Source organism: Ranitomeya imitator, chromosome 1 (assembly GCF_032444005.1).
Source record: "Ranitomeya imitator isolate aRanImi1 chromosome 1, aRanImi1.pri, whole genome shotgun sequence".
Taxonomy (NCBI): domain Eukaryota; kingdom Metazoa; phylum Chordata; class Amphibia; order Anura; family Dendrobatidae; genus Ranitomeya; species Ranitomeya imitator.
The window spans coordinates 73,707,717-73,725,550 of record NC_091282.1 but is presented as its reverse complement, the minus strand read 5'-3'; the positions used below and the strand labels follow the sequence as shown (position 1 = coordinate 73,725,550).

At 44.4% G+C, this 17,834-nt stretch overlaps 1 protein-coding gene across 3 annotated transcripts in view; it reads left to right on the top strand.

Moving 5' to 3' along the window:
- Nucleotides 1-17,000, top strand: part of LOC138662490 (von Willebrand factor A domain-containing protein 5A-like) — a 78,706-nt gene extending 61,706 nt beyond the window's left edge. For all 3 annotated transcript variants that reach the window (XM_069748196.1, XM_069748215.1, XM_069748206.1), the window contains 10 exons: nt 454-598; nt 1,239-1,318; nt 1,560-1,674; nt 3,323-3,481; nt 3,612-3,715; nt 8,838-9,040; nt 9,461-9,619; nt 10,340-10,482; nt 14,712-14,838; nt 16,224-17,000. In XM_069748196.1, coding sequence (XP_069604297.1) covers nt 454-598; nt 1,239-1,318; nt 1,560-1,674; nt 3,323-3,481; nt 3,612-3,715; nt 8,838-9,040; nt 9,461-9,619; nt 10,340-10,482; nt 14,712-14,838; nt 16,224-16,300 — 1,312 coding nt within the window. In that variant the 3' untranslated portion in view covers nt 16,301-17,000. The remainder of the gene's footprint in view (nt 1-453; nt 599-1,238; nt 1,319-1,559; nt 1,675-3,322; nt 3,482-3,611; nt 3,716-8,837; nt 9,041-9,460; nt 9,620-10,339; nt 10,483-14,711; nt 14,839-16,223) is intronic.
- Nucleotides 17,001-17,834: the final 834 nt, after the last annotated feature.

The window sequence follows — 17,834 nt, the reverse complement described above, 5'->3', positions numbered from 1 at the left end:
ACTTTTTTTTACTACTTCCCGTGTGATAACACTTGGTATGATTATCCCACCATGCACTGGGTTTCTTGAATCAAGTCATCATCAGGGTACAAAGGCTACGATCACCTCCCCAGCATTGGCCCCCTCCCTGAAATTAAAGGTCCTCAGTTTCAGGGGCTGGTCTAGTCCCTGCGCTACTGAACATGTCAATTGTTGATTCTGGCATATTCTCAGGAGGATCTTCTCACTTTGCAATATTCTTATCCATGCACAGTGACAGTGCACTCTCTCGCCAGCTCTGATGAGAAGTGACAAGATGGCAGCAGAGCGCACTGTCATTGCGCAATAAGGAGATTACATGGCTTGTTCTGAAATACTGTCACAAAATACTGACACCTCTGGCTAAGCCTTTGTAGGACTATGTTGTGGCATCCGTTCCGGATGTGGCGTATCAAAATCTTATTCTTTCCATAGAGAAAGTGTGGAATACACACAGAATTCACTGGATGATGCTGTGGAAAAGGTGAATCAAATGCAAGCAGATTTTGGAGGTACTGAAATACTTGAACCATTACAAAAAATCTACAAAACAGCAGGAAGACCAGATCACCCCAGACAGGTAATATGCACGCACCAATAAGGCAACCATAAGTCTGTCTTTAAGGAGAGCCGGCATTAGAGTGACCAGGGAGTTTATAGCATGAATAGACATTGATGCTAGGCCTGGCATCAAGAGTAAGACCTTGGTGTAATTTTATTGGGCTTTCTTGCCCATTATGAATTTGGTGTTGCTCAACATCTCCTTCAATATCTTAAAGTATCTTGCAAGGTACAAAAGGTTACTGATTTTTGGTTAATTTCCCTTGACCCCACCCCCCCATCCCCGCTGCTTTCTGGCTGCCTACAGCCACCACTAGAAGGAGCTCACTGCATACTACAATGCACAGAATAATATTATGTAGTGAGCTAGTGGTGGCTTCGAGAAGCCAGAATGTTTTCTAGGAGTAGGATCAGGATTTGGAGATTGCTATCAGAAAAAATATATTGAGAAAAGAACCAGCAGAGGATGTTGAAGCCAAAAACATCATATATTTTAGATCATCCGTAGAAAATTTCCTCAACCGCTGACCGTAATTAAATGGGTTTTCCCAGAAAAAGTTTTGGAAAGGTGACAACTGGTGACCCCTCTGATCATTAGAATGAATGGATGTAATTGCTGTTCGGCATTAGCCATTATTGCTTCTTTTCTACTTCTGCAGCTTTTTATCTTCACGGATGGAGAAGTTGGGAACACTAAACAAGTGATAACCGAAGTCCAGCGAAATGCACACAGTCATAGGTAATGAGACATCCACAGCCTGTATAATGTCAACCCATAATCTATGGCTCTCAGCAATTGCAAAATCACAACTCCCAGCATGCCCTGACAGCCTTTGCCTGGGGATTGTAGTACTGTAACCACTGGAGTCCACTGCTGTAGACCTTTTACATGGGAGTCGTTCTTCTTGTCAAGGTTAATCCACCTCTCGCCTGGCTTTGAGGATGAACTATGTATCAGTTTCCCTTTTTCTTTTGATCAGGTGCTTCACATTCGGAATTGGAGAAGGGGCCTCCACTGCTCTCATTAAAGGGGTTTCACGGGTGGCAAATGGAACATATGACTTTATCACTGGGAAAGATCGGCTGCAGCCAAAGGTAAATCTCTTAATATGTCCAACTTGTAGTAGGAAGATAAATCACTTCCTGTTGCTTATATGGCGCCCGTGCCTGTAGCGCCACAAAATGCCTGCATGTGTGATATACTTATGTATGTATTGCCAGCTATGGTGAGGGCTGGTTTCTCTGGTGAGAAACTGCATCCAAACATTTTGCCCGATCTCTAACCTGGAAGCGTGTGCACTTCTGCCTGAACCAGGAACTGTGCACTATCCCTCAGGTGGGAGGAGGTGCTTCTGAGAGGTTGCAATGTGCACTGTGCAGAGCAGATGTAGGAAGAGGTAGGAACATGGAAGACCACAGGCAGTGGAGAGGATCATGCTCTCCCTGCCAGGACTAGCTGCACAAGGCAGGGTATCAGTCCCTAGAGCACAGAGACTTCCAGGGTCCATGCTAAACTGAAAGACTGCTCTGTTTTCTTATAATGAGATGTAATGTGCTTTTGTCCAGGAGCTCAGCAGCGCATAGAATTAGGAACTCTGCCACAAGAGTGTTTTCCACAGGATTCGAGCTGCCTGCTTACTGGAAGGGATCAAGGATCCAGTAACTGTTTACCTTAGACCTCTGGGGGTCCAAGGAATCATTTAGCAGAGGTATAATCAGCAGCAGGACGGCTACACTACGTTACAGCAGAGAAACTGAACACTCACCAAAACCCTGTATGTGAACTGTATGGAAGCTTCTGGAACTGTTTGCAGAACTTGAGTAAAAAGTACAAACTGATCATTACCCTGTGTAATACTGATTATTCTCTGCTGCACCATTCCTTCTCCAACTCCCCTGAGAGCAAGCCCTAGTTGGGAAGGGGTTAGTCATCTTGGACTGTCCATCACCACCTAACTCTCAGGGACCTTCATTAGTGCCCGGCCATACCAGACAGAACATCCCAACTGGACAATTCCCAACCCCACAATTGACAAAGACTGGCACGTGCCCCCAGACTTGACCAGCACATGGACCGCCGTGACCCAGCACTGTTATCAGAGCGGCCTGGTGGGGTGGCCCACTTATACACTGCAGCCAATCTAAACAAGTGGTAATGCAGTGTAAAGCATGTATAGAGGGATAATGGTGTGCACTCAGGTCAAGGACGGGGAGGTGCCGGTAAAACAGATCATGCGGTCCAAACAGTCATATGTCAAAAAAATTACCGCACACTCAAAGTTGATGTGATGCAAAAAATATTACAAAAGTTTGTGTTAACAATCAAGGTTGCCACCAAAAGAAATTACGTGCAGAAAGAACCCATCTAAAGCATGGGGAGCATCCCAGATCTCTGATGGGGCATTAGATGCATTTCAATCTCTGACCTGTCCATCTTGTAATGGTGATATAAATGATCTCTCTATATATTGGTTTCCTGCTGCTTGTACGCAGAAGTCAATCTAACAAGCATTGTAAAGCTTGGAGGAGCACACTGAGGCTCTGATAGGTGGGTTAAATCAGGTGGATTTAAAACAAAAATGCAGCTAGGCTTAAGTCCCTTATCATAGTGGTGCTTGATGAAGCGCAGCTACAGTATAAAGCATAGAACAGCAGCCTGGAAGCCTTTGATGGGACAGGACAAAAAGTGTATTTTATTATCATGCTCTAGTTCTAATACTGGTTCTCTGTTCCTCATCTCCAGGTTCTCAAAGCCTTAAAGTGTGCCTTACAGACCACTGTAAAAGATGTCTCCATAAAATGGACCCTCCCTCCCAATGTGGAAGTGAATTTAATTTCTCAGACCCCCATGGCTATCTTTCGGGGTCAGCGGTCTATCATCTATGCCGTATTAAAGGGGAAGGTAAGTGGGATACCAATAAGAGATAAGGACTTTATATTGATAATGGGTCCATAGTGCCTAATTGGATGAATAGGCGGTGCGATCAGCCCCAAACTCTAAATTGAACCATTTTTTCTTTTACGTCTTGAAGCTGAAAGAGGAAGATGAAGGTGATGTTTCTCTTCAGTACAAGTATAAAGACGAGATCTTCACAAATCAATTAAAATTCTCTTTAAAGGCCAACGTCAAAGAAAGGTGAGTGCTGGGGTCAGTGAGAAAGGTGAGTGCTGGGGTCAGTGAGAAAGGTGAGTGCTGGGGTCAGTGAGAAAGGTGAGTGCTGGGGTCAGTGAGAAAGGTGAGTGCTGGGGTCAGTGAGAAAGGTGAGTGCTGGGGTCAGTGAGAAAGGTGAGTGCTGGGGTCAGTGAGAAAGGTGAGTGCTGGGGTCAGTGAGAAAGGTGAGTGCTGGGGTCAGTGAGAAAGGTGAGTGCCGGGGTCAGTGGGAAAGGTGAGTGCTGGGGTCAGTGAGAAAGGTGAGTGCTGGGGTCAGTGGGAAAGGTGAGTGCCGGGGTCAGTGGGAAAGGTGAGTGCCGGGGTCAGTGGGAAAGGTGAGTGCCGGGGTCAGTGGGAAAGGTGAGTGCCGGGGTCAGTGAGAAAGGTGAGTGCCGGGGTCAGTGAGAAAGGTGAGTGCTGGGGTCAGTGGGAAAGGTGAGTGCTGGGGTCAGTGAGAAAGGTGAGTGCTGGGGTCAGTGGGAAAGGTGAGTGCCGGGGTCAGTGACTCTGATCACTGCTTACTTGGGTGTAGCAGCCCTATAAATAATGGTGCCCATATACTCACCCGAGATCAAAGGGCTGTTTCTTGTCTTGTCCTTGGAACACCTTTCTTGGTCTTCATGGTGATGTGAACACTGCATTATGCATCACAGTTTCATTAAGTGGCAGCATTAAGGCCCCTTCACATTAAGCGACGCTGCAGCGATACCGACAACGATCCGGATCGCTGCAGCGTCGCTGTTTGGTCGCTGGAGAGCTGTCACACAGACAGCTCTCCAGCGACCAACGATCCCGAAGTCCCCGGGTAACCAGGGTACATTGGGTTACTAAGCGCAGGGCCGCGCTTAGTAACCCAATGTTTACCCTGGTTACCAGCGTAAAAGTAAAAAAAAAAAAACGCTACATACTTACCTACCGCTGTCTGTCTCCGGCGCTCTGCTTCTCTGCACTCCTCCTGTACTGGCTGTGTGAGCACAGCGGCCGGAAAGCAGAGCGGTGACGTCACCGCTCTGCTTTCCGGCTGACCGACACTCACAGCCAGTACAGGAGGAGTACAGAGCACAGCGCTGGAGGACAGACAGCGGTAGGTAAGTATGTAGTGTTTGTTTGTTTTTTTACTTTAACGCTGGTAACCAGGGTAAACATCGGGTTACTAAGCGCGGCCCTGCGCTTAGTTACCCGATGTTTACCCTGGTTACCAGTGAAGACATCGCTGGATCGGTGTCACACACGCCGATCCAGCGATGTCCACGGGAGATCCAGCGACGAAATAAAGTTCTGGACTTTGTTCAGCGACCAACGATCTCCCAGCAGGGGCCTGATCGTTGGTCGCTGTCACACATAACGATTTCCTTAACGATATCGTTGCTACGTCACAAAAAGCAAACTCACATCTTGTCTTCCTATCATCCTATAATTGTGCATCTAGAAAGAATGCTAATGAATAGCAGATACTGGTGTGCGTGCGCACATGTGCTTTTTGTTTGTTTTTTTTATTCTGATTGTGGAATATTTATTTCATTTGTTTCTCAAATTTTCTGCATGTTTTATACAGTTGGCCATCTTGCCTAGGCTGCTGAGAACAACATTCAGAGACATGTAACAGCAGATTTATGGACCATGGTTTGCTAGAGAAGTTCATTGACTTCTGTTGGGGAGTTTTCTAGGCATGCTCTATACAAACCATATAACAAGAAGAAAAAGGTGGCACTCACAGTCCTTAAAAATCTTTCACTTTATTTCAGCAATTTTTAAAACATCCAGGTCAGGAGAGCTGTAAGTGGAACAGAGAGCTGGGATGACGATCGTCTGTTGAAGCGCACGTGCGCGAAACTATCGTCGTCCCAGCTCTCTGTTCCACTTACAGCTCTCCTGACCTGGATGTGTTAAAAATTGCTGAAATAAAATGAAAGTTTTTTTTTTTTTTTAGGACGGTGAGTGCCGCTCTTTTTCTACTTGTTACATGGACGGCATCATTGTCTTTTTCATGAGTGGGCACCCAGGAGTCCGATTTGGGCAGCCTATATAGCGGATTGGATCTGTACAATTAATCCAGCATATGTGCTGCAGTGGTGCGGATCATTTTCTCTTGCTTGGCATTTCATGCTCTGTACAAAGCTCATTGCACAGGGAGCGAGAGATGTTGAGCTGTGACATCACTTATTTTGACAAGTGAATCCTGCGTTATGTATATTTCAGGCTACTTTCACACTGGCGTTTTCTGCAATCTGTCACAATTCGTCGTTTTACAGAAGAAACGCATCCTGCAAAAGTGCTTGCAGGATGCGTTTTTTCCCCATAGACTTGTATTGATGACGCATTTGCGACGGATTGCCAGACGTCGCATCCGTCGAGCGACGGATGCGTCGTGCTTTGGCGGACCGTCGGGAGCAAAAAACGCTACATGTAACGTTTTTTGCTCCTGACGTACCTCTTTTTCCGACCGCGCATGCGCGGTCGGAACTCTGCCCCCACCACCCCGCACCTTACAATGGGGCAGCGGATGCGCCGGAAAAATGCATCCGCTGCCTCCATTGTGCAATGCAGCAAACGCTAGCGTCGGAATCTCTCCCCGACGCATTGCGACGGGGAGATTCTGACGCTAGTGTGAAAGCCTAAGTCTATAAAAATTACCTGTCATTGTAATCCTGTCTGAACCGATAATGAGAAGTCCTCTCTTCAGGACAGGAAGCGTCAGACTAATATATAGCTTAACAGCCAAACTTAAATGTTTCTGTTTTATCAATTACAATTTATAAGTAATTTTAACACTAAATTAATACTAAATAATACTAAATATTAATTTTCATAATTATGAACATAAAAAATCACTACAAAGTGTGAAATACTGTATGTTTAAGACAAAAAAAGTATTTAAAGGGAACCTGTCAGCAGATTTTGCGACTATAAGATGCGGCCACTGCCTTTCAGGGTTTATCTACAGCATTCTATAATAATGTAGATAAGCCCCCATTCCGACCTGCAAATTAAAAAAAATAAGTTATATTATACTCACCTTGCGGTCCGGTCTGATGGGTGTCGCAAGTCCGGCACCTCCCATCTTCTTGCGATGCCGTCCTCCAGTTTCTTCGTCGCTCCCCAGCATCGCGCTCCTGCGCAGGCGTACTTATCTGCCCTGTTGAGGGCAGAGTAAAGTCCTGCAGTGCGCAGGCGCTGGGAAAGGTCAGAGAGGCCCAGCTCCTGCGCACTGCAGTACTTTACTGTGCCCTCAGCAGGGCAGAGAGGTACGCCTGCGCCGGAGCGCCGATACAGGGAGCAAAGAAGAAGCAGGAGGGCGGCGTCGCAAGAAGATGGGAGGTGCCGGACCTGCAACACCCATCGGACCAGACCGTCCCCCCAGGTGAGTGTAATAAAACTTATTTTTCTTCACTTGCAGGTCGGACCGGGGGCTTATCTACAGTATTATAATGGCCGCAGCTTATAGCCGCAAAATCTGCTGACTGGTTCCCTTTAAAACAGTCCATTTTCTGATTCTCACACTCACATTCCCTTTAAAGTGTAACTGCCCTTTCAGGTAACTTTTCAGGATAAGTGTGTGTGTATTTGTGTTAACACTAACCATGGCCATCATATTACCAGAAATGTCGTATTTTACTATAAGCTTCAGCAGTTTCTCTTTCTGTTTCCTTCCAGCTTTTCCCCATTTTCTCTGGAAAACTACTGGAAGTAGTCAAAAACCACCAGAATAAAATTAAAATAAATTTTATATTTTTAAAAAAAAAAATATTTAAATTCATAAAATTTCATATGTACATATAGTAATTGTCTAAGGCCACGTTCACACGTTCAGTTTTTTACATCAGCAGTTGTAAGCCAAAACCAGCAGTGGGGTAATTGGAGAAAAAGTATAATAGGAACATATGCACCACTTCTGCATTTGTCACCCACTTCAGTATTTGGTCAGTATTTTACATCAGTATTTGCAGCCAAAACCAGAACGTGTGAATGTGGCCTAATGAGAAGGAAACAAAGTGCAGGAGGAACTTCAATAGCCAACAGTACATTAGGGTAAGGGCTCTTTTCCATTTGCGAGAAACACGTCCGTGTCTCGCATGTGAAAACCAAGCTCTGGCGCTGGCACTTGGGAGCGGAGCGTGCGGCTCCATGTGTTGCTATGCGGCCGCACGCTCAGATCTGGAGTGCTGGCGCCACAGCTTGGTTTTCACATGCGAGACACGGACGTGTTTCTCGCAAATGGAAAAGAACCCTAAGGGCAAGTCAAGTCAGATTCATAGTACAGGGTGGGCCATTTATACGGAATATACATGGTGGGTCATTTATATGGAATATACAGGGTGGGCCATGTATATGGATACACCTAAATAAAATGGGAATGGTTGGGGATATCATCTTCCTGTTTGTGGCACATTAGTATATGGGAGGGGGAAAACTTTTCAAGATGGGTGGTGACCATGGTGGCCATTTTGAAGTCAGCCATTTTGGATCCAACTTTATAAATGGCCCACCCAGGTGTATCCATATAAATGGCCCACCCTGTGCTAAATTTATGGACAAAGGAACAGGGAATCCATGCAGACAAGAAGTGAATGCCCACCTGTGTTGCCCATATGTATCCCAGTAAAAATTCACAAATTAATGTCTAACATATGGCTTCCCCGTCGTGTCTCTAGGATAAAGAGCCCTACAGGTTACCCTGACGCGCGTTTTGCCTGTTTCTTTCTCAAGGGGAAGTGCACAGTATCATGCCTTGCTCTAATTTATATAGAATAACTAAATATTGCCAATAAATTGGTGCATGGGTGCTGCAGACAGCACCAAATAATGTACTTCTGCCACCAGTCCTCATCACACCGCGTGCATCTGTATAGGTGTTCTGGGCGGCAGCAAACATGGTGTAGGGTCGCAACGCACAGCCATTTTTAAGAAGACCAAAGTGCATGGCCATGTTTAGAATCTCAAATTGCCTATGCTATGCTAAGGGATAAGGCATAAGAGTCTAAATGGGGGGAAAGTGACTTATTTCCCTAATAAGATCGTCATCTTCGCTTGTAGTAACGGTTTATGAAACACAAAATCCTTTGAGTGCTTACACCTTTGTGATCCAGTCTCGTCTTCCCTTGTACAGGCCCACTATCCACCGACTGGCAGCTAAGAATCTGATCTCCCAGCTGGAGAGTGACCCGGACTCCGAGGAGGTGAAGAAGAGAATCCTGGAGACCAGTCTACAGTCTGGAGTCATCTCCTCACTCACGGCCTTTGTGGCTGTTAACAAGGACTCCAAGGCCCCTGTGGAGACCAGTCCTGTGCGCAGATTCAACCCTCCTGTTGGTAAGGGTACCCTGTGGGTTTAGATCATCCAGCATGATTTGGGTCAATTGAGGTTAAAGGGACACTGTCACCTGAATTTGGAGGGAACAATCTTCAGCCATAGAGGCGGGGTTTCTGGGTGTTTGATTCACCCTTTCCTTACCCGCTGGCTGCATGCTGGCTGCAATATTGGATTGAAGTTCATTCTCTGTCCTCCATAGTACACGCCTGCGCAAGGCAAGATTACCTTGTGCAGGCGTGTACTATGGAGGACAGAGAATGAACTTCAATCCAATATTGCAGCCAGCGTGTAAGGAAAGGGTGAATCAAACACCCAAAAACCCCGCCTCCATGGCTGAAGATTGTTCCCTCCAAATTCAGGTGACAGTGTCCCTTCAAAATCGGTGACTTTGGCTTCTTTTGTTTGTTTTTTTTTTTCAGCAATGGCTTATGGCATGTCTCATCCAAGAGGCGTAGCATATTGTGCGCCCGTCCCTATGTTTTGCTGTGCCATGGCAGATCCAACATTAGAGCTTGCAGACTGTGGGGCACTGTCAGTGATCGAGTCACTAACGATGGAGAGTGAAGAACAAGCACCTGGTAAGTCTGACACCTGGCCGGGTACGGGGAATAGCGCCACGCTTACCTACAGGTCCTGGGTGGTAATGCAACTCATCCTCATTTACTTCAAAGGGGCTCATCTGCAATACCACCTGTAGCATTTGCACAAAAGGGGCACTGTTTTTATGAAGATGACTGTTTCAGTATTTCCATTTTCTTAAATTCTAACCAGAAGATCTTAATAATTCTTATTCCACATTTTGCAGCATATAATACCGCTCAATGTCATTGCGGTATTCATAAGCCAGACCGATCATCTGCCATGATTGTCACTTTCTTATCTGGTGTAAATGTCACTATTCTCTTGAATCTGACAATGTTTTCATTTTGTTTCTCTGCGTTTTTCACTGTGTATAAATATTGCCTTGGTAGCCAAGAGGGTGTGGTCCTTTAGAAGACGCCCACTTATACAAAAAGACAAGATTTACATACAGAGAAGAAGGGCGTCATATTTGATAAACGGAGAGTCACAGGAACAAAAGAGAACTATCGCCAGATTCAAGAGAACAGTGGCATTTCTGCCAAGTAAAAAAATATATATATATATTTGGAACAGATTTTTTTAATATAGAAATCTGTGAAGCACAATCCTACCACCAGGGGGAGCAAAGAGCAGATGTTATATGCAGGCTTATTGGCCAGATTTACTGTGCCGTTTTGGGGTAAACCAACATGTAACCAACTTACTGTTGATGACAGATGACAGTCCTGAGAAGCTGGAGACCCCCGCTCTCTTCAGGCTGATTTCTCTGCAGAATGCTGATGGCTCCTGGAAACCTTCCGCTGAGCTGGCATCAATCCTGGCAACTTCAGGAGACTTCCTGGAAAGCTGCCCTGACAAGGTAACTACTGCGAGATACGGAAAGGTGTACATACCGTAACGCTGGGATATACCTCAATATAGACCGTAACTATAGTAGCTCATGCTGGACTGACGGGGGTCTCTGTATTTATTAGGGGAAGCGGTCACCTCACAAATCATCCATCAGGGGGAAAGAAATGAGTCATCTTTATTTGACTGGATGGCAGAAATAAACAATCGTATAGTCAGAACTTGGGGCAGCAACTCCTCAAGTTGGTGCGATGTAAAACAAAAAAAAGTTGTCACATTTTGTCCTCTTAATCCATATGTAAAATGTGAAATTACTCACATAACCTGATTCTTAAGGTTTTCCTCCAGGCTTTTTCCTGTATATACCTGAGCCTTTAGAGTGTATGACGTGCTGCAATCACAAGGTGTCAATATCTTGATGCTTTGCCGGCTTACTCGGTATATCTTGATGCCGTACTTTGCTGGCTTATTCGGTATATCTTGATGCCATACTTTGCCGGCTTACTCGGTATATCTTGATGCCGTACTTTGCCGGCTTACTCTGAATATCTTGATGCCGTACTTTGCTGGCTTATTCGGTATATCTTGATGCCGTACTTTGCTGGCTTACTCGGTATATCTTGATGCCGTACTTTGCCGGCTTACTCTGTATATCTTGATGCCGTACTTTGCTGGCTTACTCGGTATATCTTGATGCCGTACTTTGCCGGCTTACTCTGTATATCTTGATGCCGTACTTTGCTGGCTTACTCGGTATATCTTGATGCCGTACTTTGCTGGCTTACTCGGTATATCTTGATGCCATACTTTGCTGGCTTATTCGGTATATCTTCATGCTGTACTTTGCAGGATTACTCTGTATGTCTTGATGCCGTACTTTGCTGGCTTACTCATTATATCTTGATGCCGTACTTTGCTGGCTTACTCGGTATATCATAATGCCATACTTTGCCGCCTTACTCGGTATATCTTGATGCATTACTTTGCCGGCTTACTCGGTATATCATGATGCCGTTCTTTGCCGGCTTTTTCTGTATATCTTGATGCATTACTTTGCTGGCTTACTCGGTATATCATGATGCTGTTCTTTGCCGGCTTACTCTGTATATCTTGATGCATTACTTTGCTGGCTTACTCGGTATATCATGATGCCGTGTTTTTTTTTTTTTTCTTTTCCAAGGCTTTATTTTTTAACGAATATGAGGAACAGGGGAGGAATGAAGGGGGGGAGGTAAGGGTAGGCCAGGAAAAATAAGGGAAGTGAAACAAGCAAATCACACATTAAAGTACAGAGTGGCAACAATAGCCTCAATAAAGCAAGGGGCGCAGCCCTTGGAACAAACTATCTAATAACTGTTGGTTGTATGATGCCGTATTTTGACGGTTTATTCTGTATATATTGTATGACCGAGCACCTACCTCAGATTGCCACAAGTTGTTCATCCAGGGTGACATTTTCACCAGTATTGTACAATTTTGGAAGAATCTCTTACCCATTTATCCTAAACTTCTCTGATAGCGGCTCGTTATTAGAGAATTATCTGATGTTAGCAGAGGACAATTTTCTTCCCTGGGCAGAAGGCTCCAAATCCCAAATGACCTTTTTGTTTTTAGACTGCATCGCTCACATCGGTCGAGTTGTCTGGGTATCGCGCCTCATCAGTCCTCTCCGGAATCAGAATTCTCGTAACCCCTTTCCCCGCCACTTATGTGGTCCTCATCTTTGGGCACTTTGTCCAGTTGGGTATCTTCTTCACAATCTGAGGCGCTGGCAAGCTTTCCTAATTCAGCTTCACTCAATGGACGTCTTCGCCACATTGTTATTCAGCTCTCCAAATAATTTACACTCCTGACTTTCACGGGGTAAATTAAGCGTTGTGGAATAAAATTACACTATATGAATAAAAATTAAATCAATAAGAGCTTATATATTACATGCGAAACAAATGCACTCAATGCCCATCTATCTGCAGTAACTTGTAAATGTATCGCGTGCAGCGGCTGACAGGAACTGGAGAAATCAATAAACAATAGATGCAATAGATAATCCAAAATTATGCTATAAGGCCATGTTCACACAGTGCGTTTTTTTTTCTGCGGAACCGCAGCGTTTTTGCCGCTGCGGTTCCGCAGCTGTTTTCCATGCAGGGTACAGTACACTGTACCCTATGGAAAACAGGAACCACTGTGCACATGATGCGGGAATCGGGGAAAAAAAGCAGCGCTGAATAGCCGCGGTAAAAAAGAAGTACCATGTCACTTCTTTTTTCGGAGCCGCAGCGGTTCTGCACCCATAGACCTCCATTGTGAGGTCAAACCCGCAGTAAAACCCGCAGATCAAAAATATATCTGCGGGTTTTATTGCGGTTTGTGGTGCCGAACCGCTGCAGCAGGAAGTGCGGGGAAGCGGGCGGAAGTGCGTGGGCGGAGTGTGGCTGCCCCGATCCCACCCCTCCATGCTCCGATGCCCCCCCCCCCGTGCTCCGATGCCCCCCCCCCCATGCCGTAATCTCCCCCCCCCCTTATACTTACCCGGCCTCCCGGTGTCCGTCCGGCCGTCTTCTCCCTGGGCGCCGCCATCTTGCAAAATGGCGGGCGCATGCGCAGTGCGCCGCCGAATCTGCCGGCCGGCAGATTCGTTCCAAAGTGCATTTTGATCACTGAGATAGGTTATATCTCAGTGATCAAAATAAAAAAATAGTAAATGACACCCCCCCCCCCCCTTTGTCACCCCCATAGGTAGGGACAATAAAAAAAATTAAGAATTTTTTTTTTTTTTTTTCCCCACTAAGGTTAGAATAGGGGTAGGGTTAGGGTTAGGGTATTTTCAGCCATTTTAACCCTAAAAAAACTTCCTAGAAAACACACAGACTGCATAGAAAACTGCATAAAAAAAGGATCAAAAAACGCATCAAAAAACGCACCAAAAAAGCACAAATAAAGGACCAAAAAAAGGACCTGCGTTTTCTGCCAAGAGCTGCGGTTTCAGTCCTGAAAAAAAAAAGGATGGAAATCAGGAACGTGTGAACATACCCTAACACCTATCCATAAACAAACTTGCCGATTCTTATAATTAATCTGCAGATTCATAAAAAAACATTTTCTGATAAAATAGACCTAAACAGTACAGCAGGGTTAAAAGTAATTTTTCAGTAGGATTCTCCCTCCTTAGTCGCCTATTTGGACACACAGGTCATAGGAAGCTGACTAAAATGACACGTTGATATCTGCGATCTGATGTCTTATTCCATATTTTTCTCATATATGTGACCTCCACCAGGCTCTGGGGGGAGGATGGTGCCTGGAAGATAACTCTGCCCCCAGAGATTGTTATACATGAAGAGGAGTTACCTAAAAGGAAAAGTGGCATTTGTCCTCCTGCAAACACATTTTTGCAGCTCTCTGAGCTCTGCTGTATTGTAATATTACAGCCCTATCTGCCTGTGAACTGGAGGCTGAAGCTGAGAAGAACCTGCTGATGTGACAGGTATAATCACACACAGCTCTGCAGTGAGATCTGGACAGCAGAGAGCGGCCATCACACTGGTAACCATTCCACATCACACTGGTAACTCACCTTCATGTATAATAATTCTGCCTCCAGAAATTATCTTCCAGGCACCATCCTTTCCAGAGCCTGGAAGCTATCATTTAGGGTGATAAAAGATGATTTGTCACAAACAAGGCAGTTGACATGAGACACACATGTAGGACTGTTCTCGACAGTCTATAACCCACATGCCCTTAATAGTAGTTTAGATAGGTTAAATGTGGTGACAGATTCTGACTAAAGAGAACCTGTCACCAGGTCATGTTACCAGTTTGTTTTATTCTCACTGCTTCCCAGTGTTTGGTTTTTCATATTTTTTTTTTTTAAATCCGCCATACAGTTCCAGAGATGTGTACCTTTTTATTCCATGCAAATTTTTATGGTGTTAACCAAAAAGGTGTGTCTCAGGATAAGGCCGGGGTCACACTACCATAGAATGAGAAAACTTTGCATAGCACTCGAACCAGTGTTAACCCCTTTCTGCCAGCTGATGAAATAGTACGTCAGCTGGAAGTATTCCCCGACTTTGAGGTGGGCTCCGGCGGTGAGCCCACCTCTAAGCCGCGACATGTCAGCTGAGATGTCTGTTGTGGTTCTACAGTGACAATCATCATCACTGAAGATTATAGCACATAGCGCTACACATCACGCACATAATAATCTGATGATGGAAATACTTTCCCCTACAGGACTTGGATCCATCGGTTTGGGCCACAATCCTGGCCTTGGTCTGGCTTCACAGTTCCTGCTTGGAGCAGAGGGATGAATGGGAGCTACTGGAGTCGAAGGCCATTGCCCTGGTGAAGGCTAAAGCTGGTAGGTATCAAGCAAATAAAAGGGGCTAGAGGAAAGGTATTGGGGCACTGACTCTGGGGCCACGACTTGGGTCATTATAGGGATATTTGGTAAGAAAAGCCGCACTGGTTTTGTTTTTGAAAATGCCGCGGATTTGACACTCGTGGACCTAGTGACCTACTGAGACTGAGTGAGCATAGTGCTGACATCTGTGTAACAGAGTTCCCGCTTTGTATACCTGCACCTGCTGTCAGGAAAGGGTTAAAAAAAGGTTGTTCAATTATAGAACCAGAAACACATGGGCTACTTGCACATTGAACAAGTCAGTAGGAACATGTTCACACCACCAAGAAACTTGAAGACACAAAAGAGCACAGTGAGGTCAAAAATACTCACAGTAATAAGCAAGTGCTAGTCGAAAGATGGAAAAAAAACAGGGTATTTAGTTGATGCTTTTTTTGCAAAAAAAATGTATACTAAGCTGCTCCACCTATTGTCAAGGTATACCCATATAGAGCAGTCCTAACTAATGTATATAATCCCTATCTGATGTATTTAAAACCTGATCATCTGTATAGTACCTGTATGAACAGGGCTCAGAGAGGGAATGTCCATGTGGACCTGCTAGATGGAACAGCTTTAGTGCAAATGACCCACAAAGGAGTGGTGGACTTCCCCGTCTCGTACAAACAAGAGAACAATTATAGAACCAGAAACACATGGGCTACTTACACATTGAACAGGTCTGTAGGAACATGTTCACACCACCAAGAAACTTGAAGACACAAAAGAGCACAGTGAGGTAAAAAATATCCTGTTGTAAAAAAATCACAGTAATAAGCAAGTGCTAGTCCAAAGATGGGGGGGAAAAAAGTAGTAGGGTTTTTTTCATAATTTTTATTACAACTATTTATTGACCACAAGACACCAAATTTCTGTAATAAAAGCTAAACAAAGAGAAATCTTATAAGAAGTGATTCTCTGCCCATGTCTCCCCAACAGTCCTAGCGCAGCTTTTCTTTAAAGATCGTTTCCTTCTCCAGATCTATAGTCAAATATGGTTGATGAATTTTAATGCCAACAGACCTAATAAATTCACGTGTAACAGGTATATGTGTGTAGTGTATGATAAGCAGGTTTGGACTGGCCCACAGGGAAACCGGAGAATCCCCTGGTAGGCCCCCCAGACATCTGTATGAGCAGACTATACATAACTCGCTGTGTGCATACAAAGGCAGGTTATTATATAGACGCGTAGGCACATTTGTGAATGAGGGTAATGCGGTGTTTGACTCTGGCGGCCCACTAGCTACAGGCAAAGTTACAGGTGGGCCTCCCAGTCCGACACTAATGATGAGCATTGGCAAGTTTATTTTTTTATATGTATTTTATGTCTAATGTTCCAGGTTCTTCTCTGGGTGACTCTATCAAAGCTGCTAACGAGTTGCTGAAATCTTCTGTAGATCTTAAAGTCTTTGGATGAATAACGCATGTCCCTCAGCCGAACATTCGTCCTGATTAATGGTCTTGTTACGTGGAGTCTCAGCAGCGGTTTATGATTTCTATATAATATAAGCTCTCATATGTTAATATTGGGAGTAAGAACTGCCTTTCCTTCACCTGGAACTTATTGAAAGGAAGTGTAAAGAGTAACCGTCGTTTTAGTTGGTTTTCATAAATCAATAATACACGTGAAAATGAGAAGCTTTTGTCATAGACTTGTCAGAGAAATCTGTGGCCTGATATTACTCTCAATTCAGGGATAAATCTGTAGTCAGTGAAGACAGATGACAGATGGTGCTTCTAAAATTCTATGGAGTGGTGCGGAGTTAGAGGCAGACAAAGGCATTCTGCTGCAAGTTCTCCTGAAAGGAAAGTGTTTGCCTCAAATTCCTCCCCTTCTCCATAGAATTTAGCAAGCACCAACTGTCATCTCTTATCTCAATAATAAAAGAATCGGTCTTCACTAAAAACAGACTTCATCTCCTGAATTAAGAGATAAAGAATAAAGATCAGTCCAGGAGGAGAAAGCCGCAGATTTCTCTGATAAGATATATTACAATGTTGGTTACTTTCAGTTTTAAAAAATTAAAATGAAGGTTCCTCTTAGGATTTCCCTGTCTGATTTACTTGCACTATACCTGTAGTTACACTAATAAAACATAATGGGCCGGTGAACAGTACGTGTTACGCATCTAACTTGTGTTTTTATTGCGCCGTTTTGTCTTCTTTTCAAATACTTGTTGAGCGTGCTGCTAATTGTGATTGTAAGAGCTGCGTGATCTGAGCCAATCAGATGTCCCCCTGCCAATTCCCCATCCCCTCTCATGGTATGCAGCAATACACAAACTTCAGCTGCACCCCACCCGTTTACTATCGCAATTACTGCTCTACCAGCACTGCAACACTCCTTAACCCCGTCACCCCAAAACCTTGATACAACTTGTGTTCATTTGTGAAAATATAATAATTTTTGGTGAAATTTTAAAAATTTCCTAACTTTCAAACCTTTCCTTTTTATGCTCTCAACGCTTTCCCGATATGCACCATATACAGTATATACTGCACTGTGGGATCTGCGTTCCTGCAAAGAAAGTGTGTGTATATACAGTCATGGCCAAAAGTATTGACACCCCTGCAATTCTTTCAGATAATACTCATTTTCTTCCTGAAAATGATTGCAAACACAAATTATTTGGTATTATCTTTATTTAATTTGTCTTAAATGAAAAAACACAAAAAGAATTGTCCTAAAGCCAAATTGGATATAATTCGACACCAAACATAAAAAAGGGGGTGGACAAAAGTATTGGCACTATTCGAAAAATCATGGGATGCTTCTCTAATTTGTGTAATTAACAGCACCTGTAACTTACCTGTGGCACCTAACAGGTGTTGGCAATAACTAAATCACACTTGCAGCCAGTTGACATGGATTAAAGTTGACTCAACCTCTGTCCTGTGTCCTTGTGTGTAACCACATTGAGCATGGAGAACAGAAAGAAGACCAAAGAACT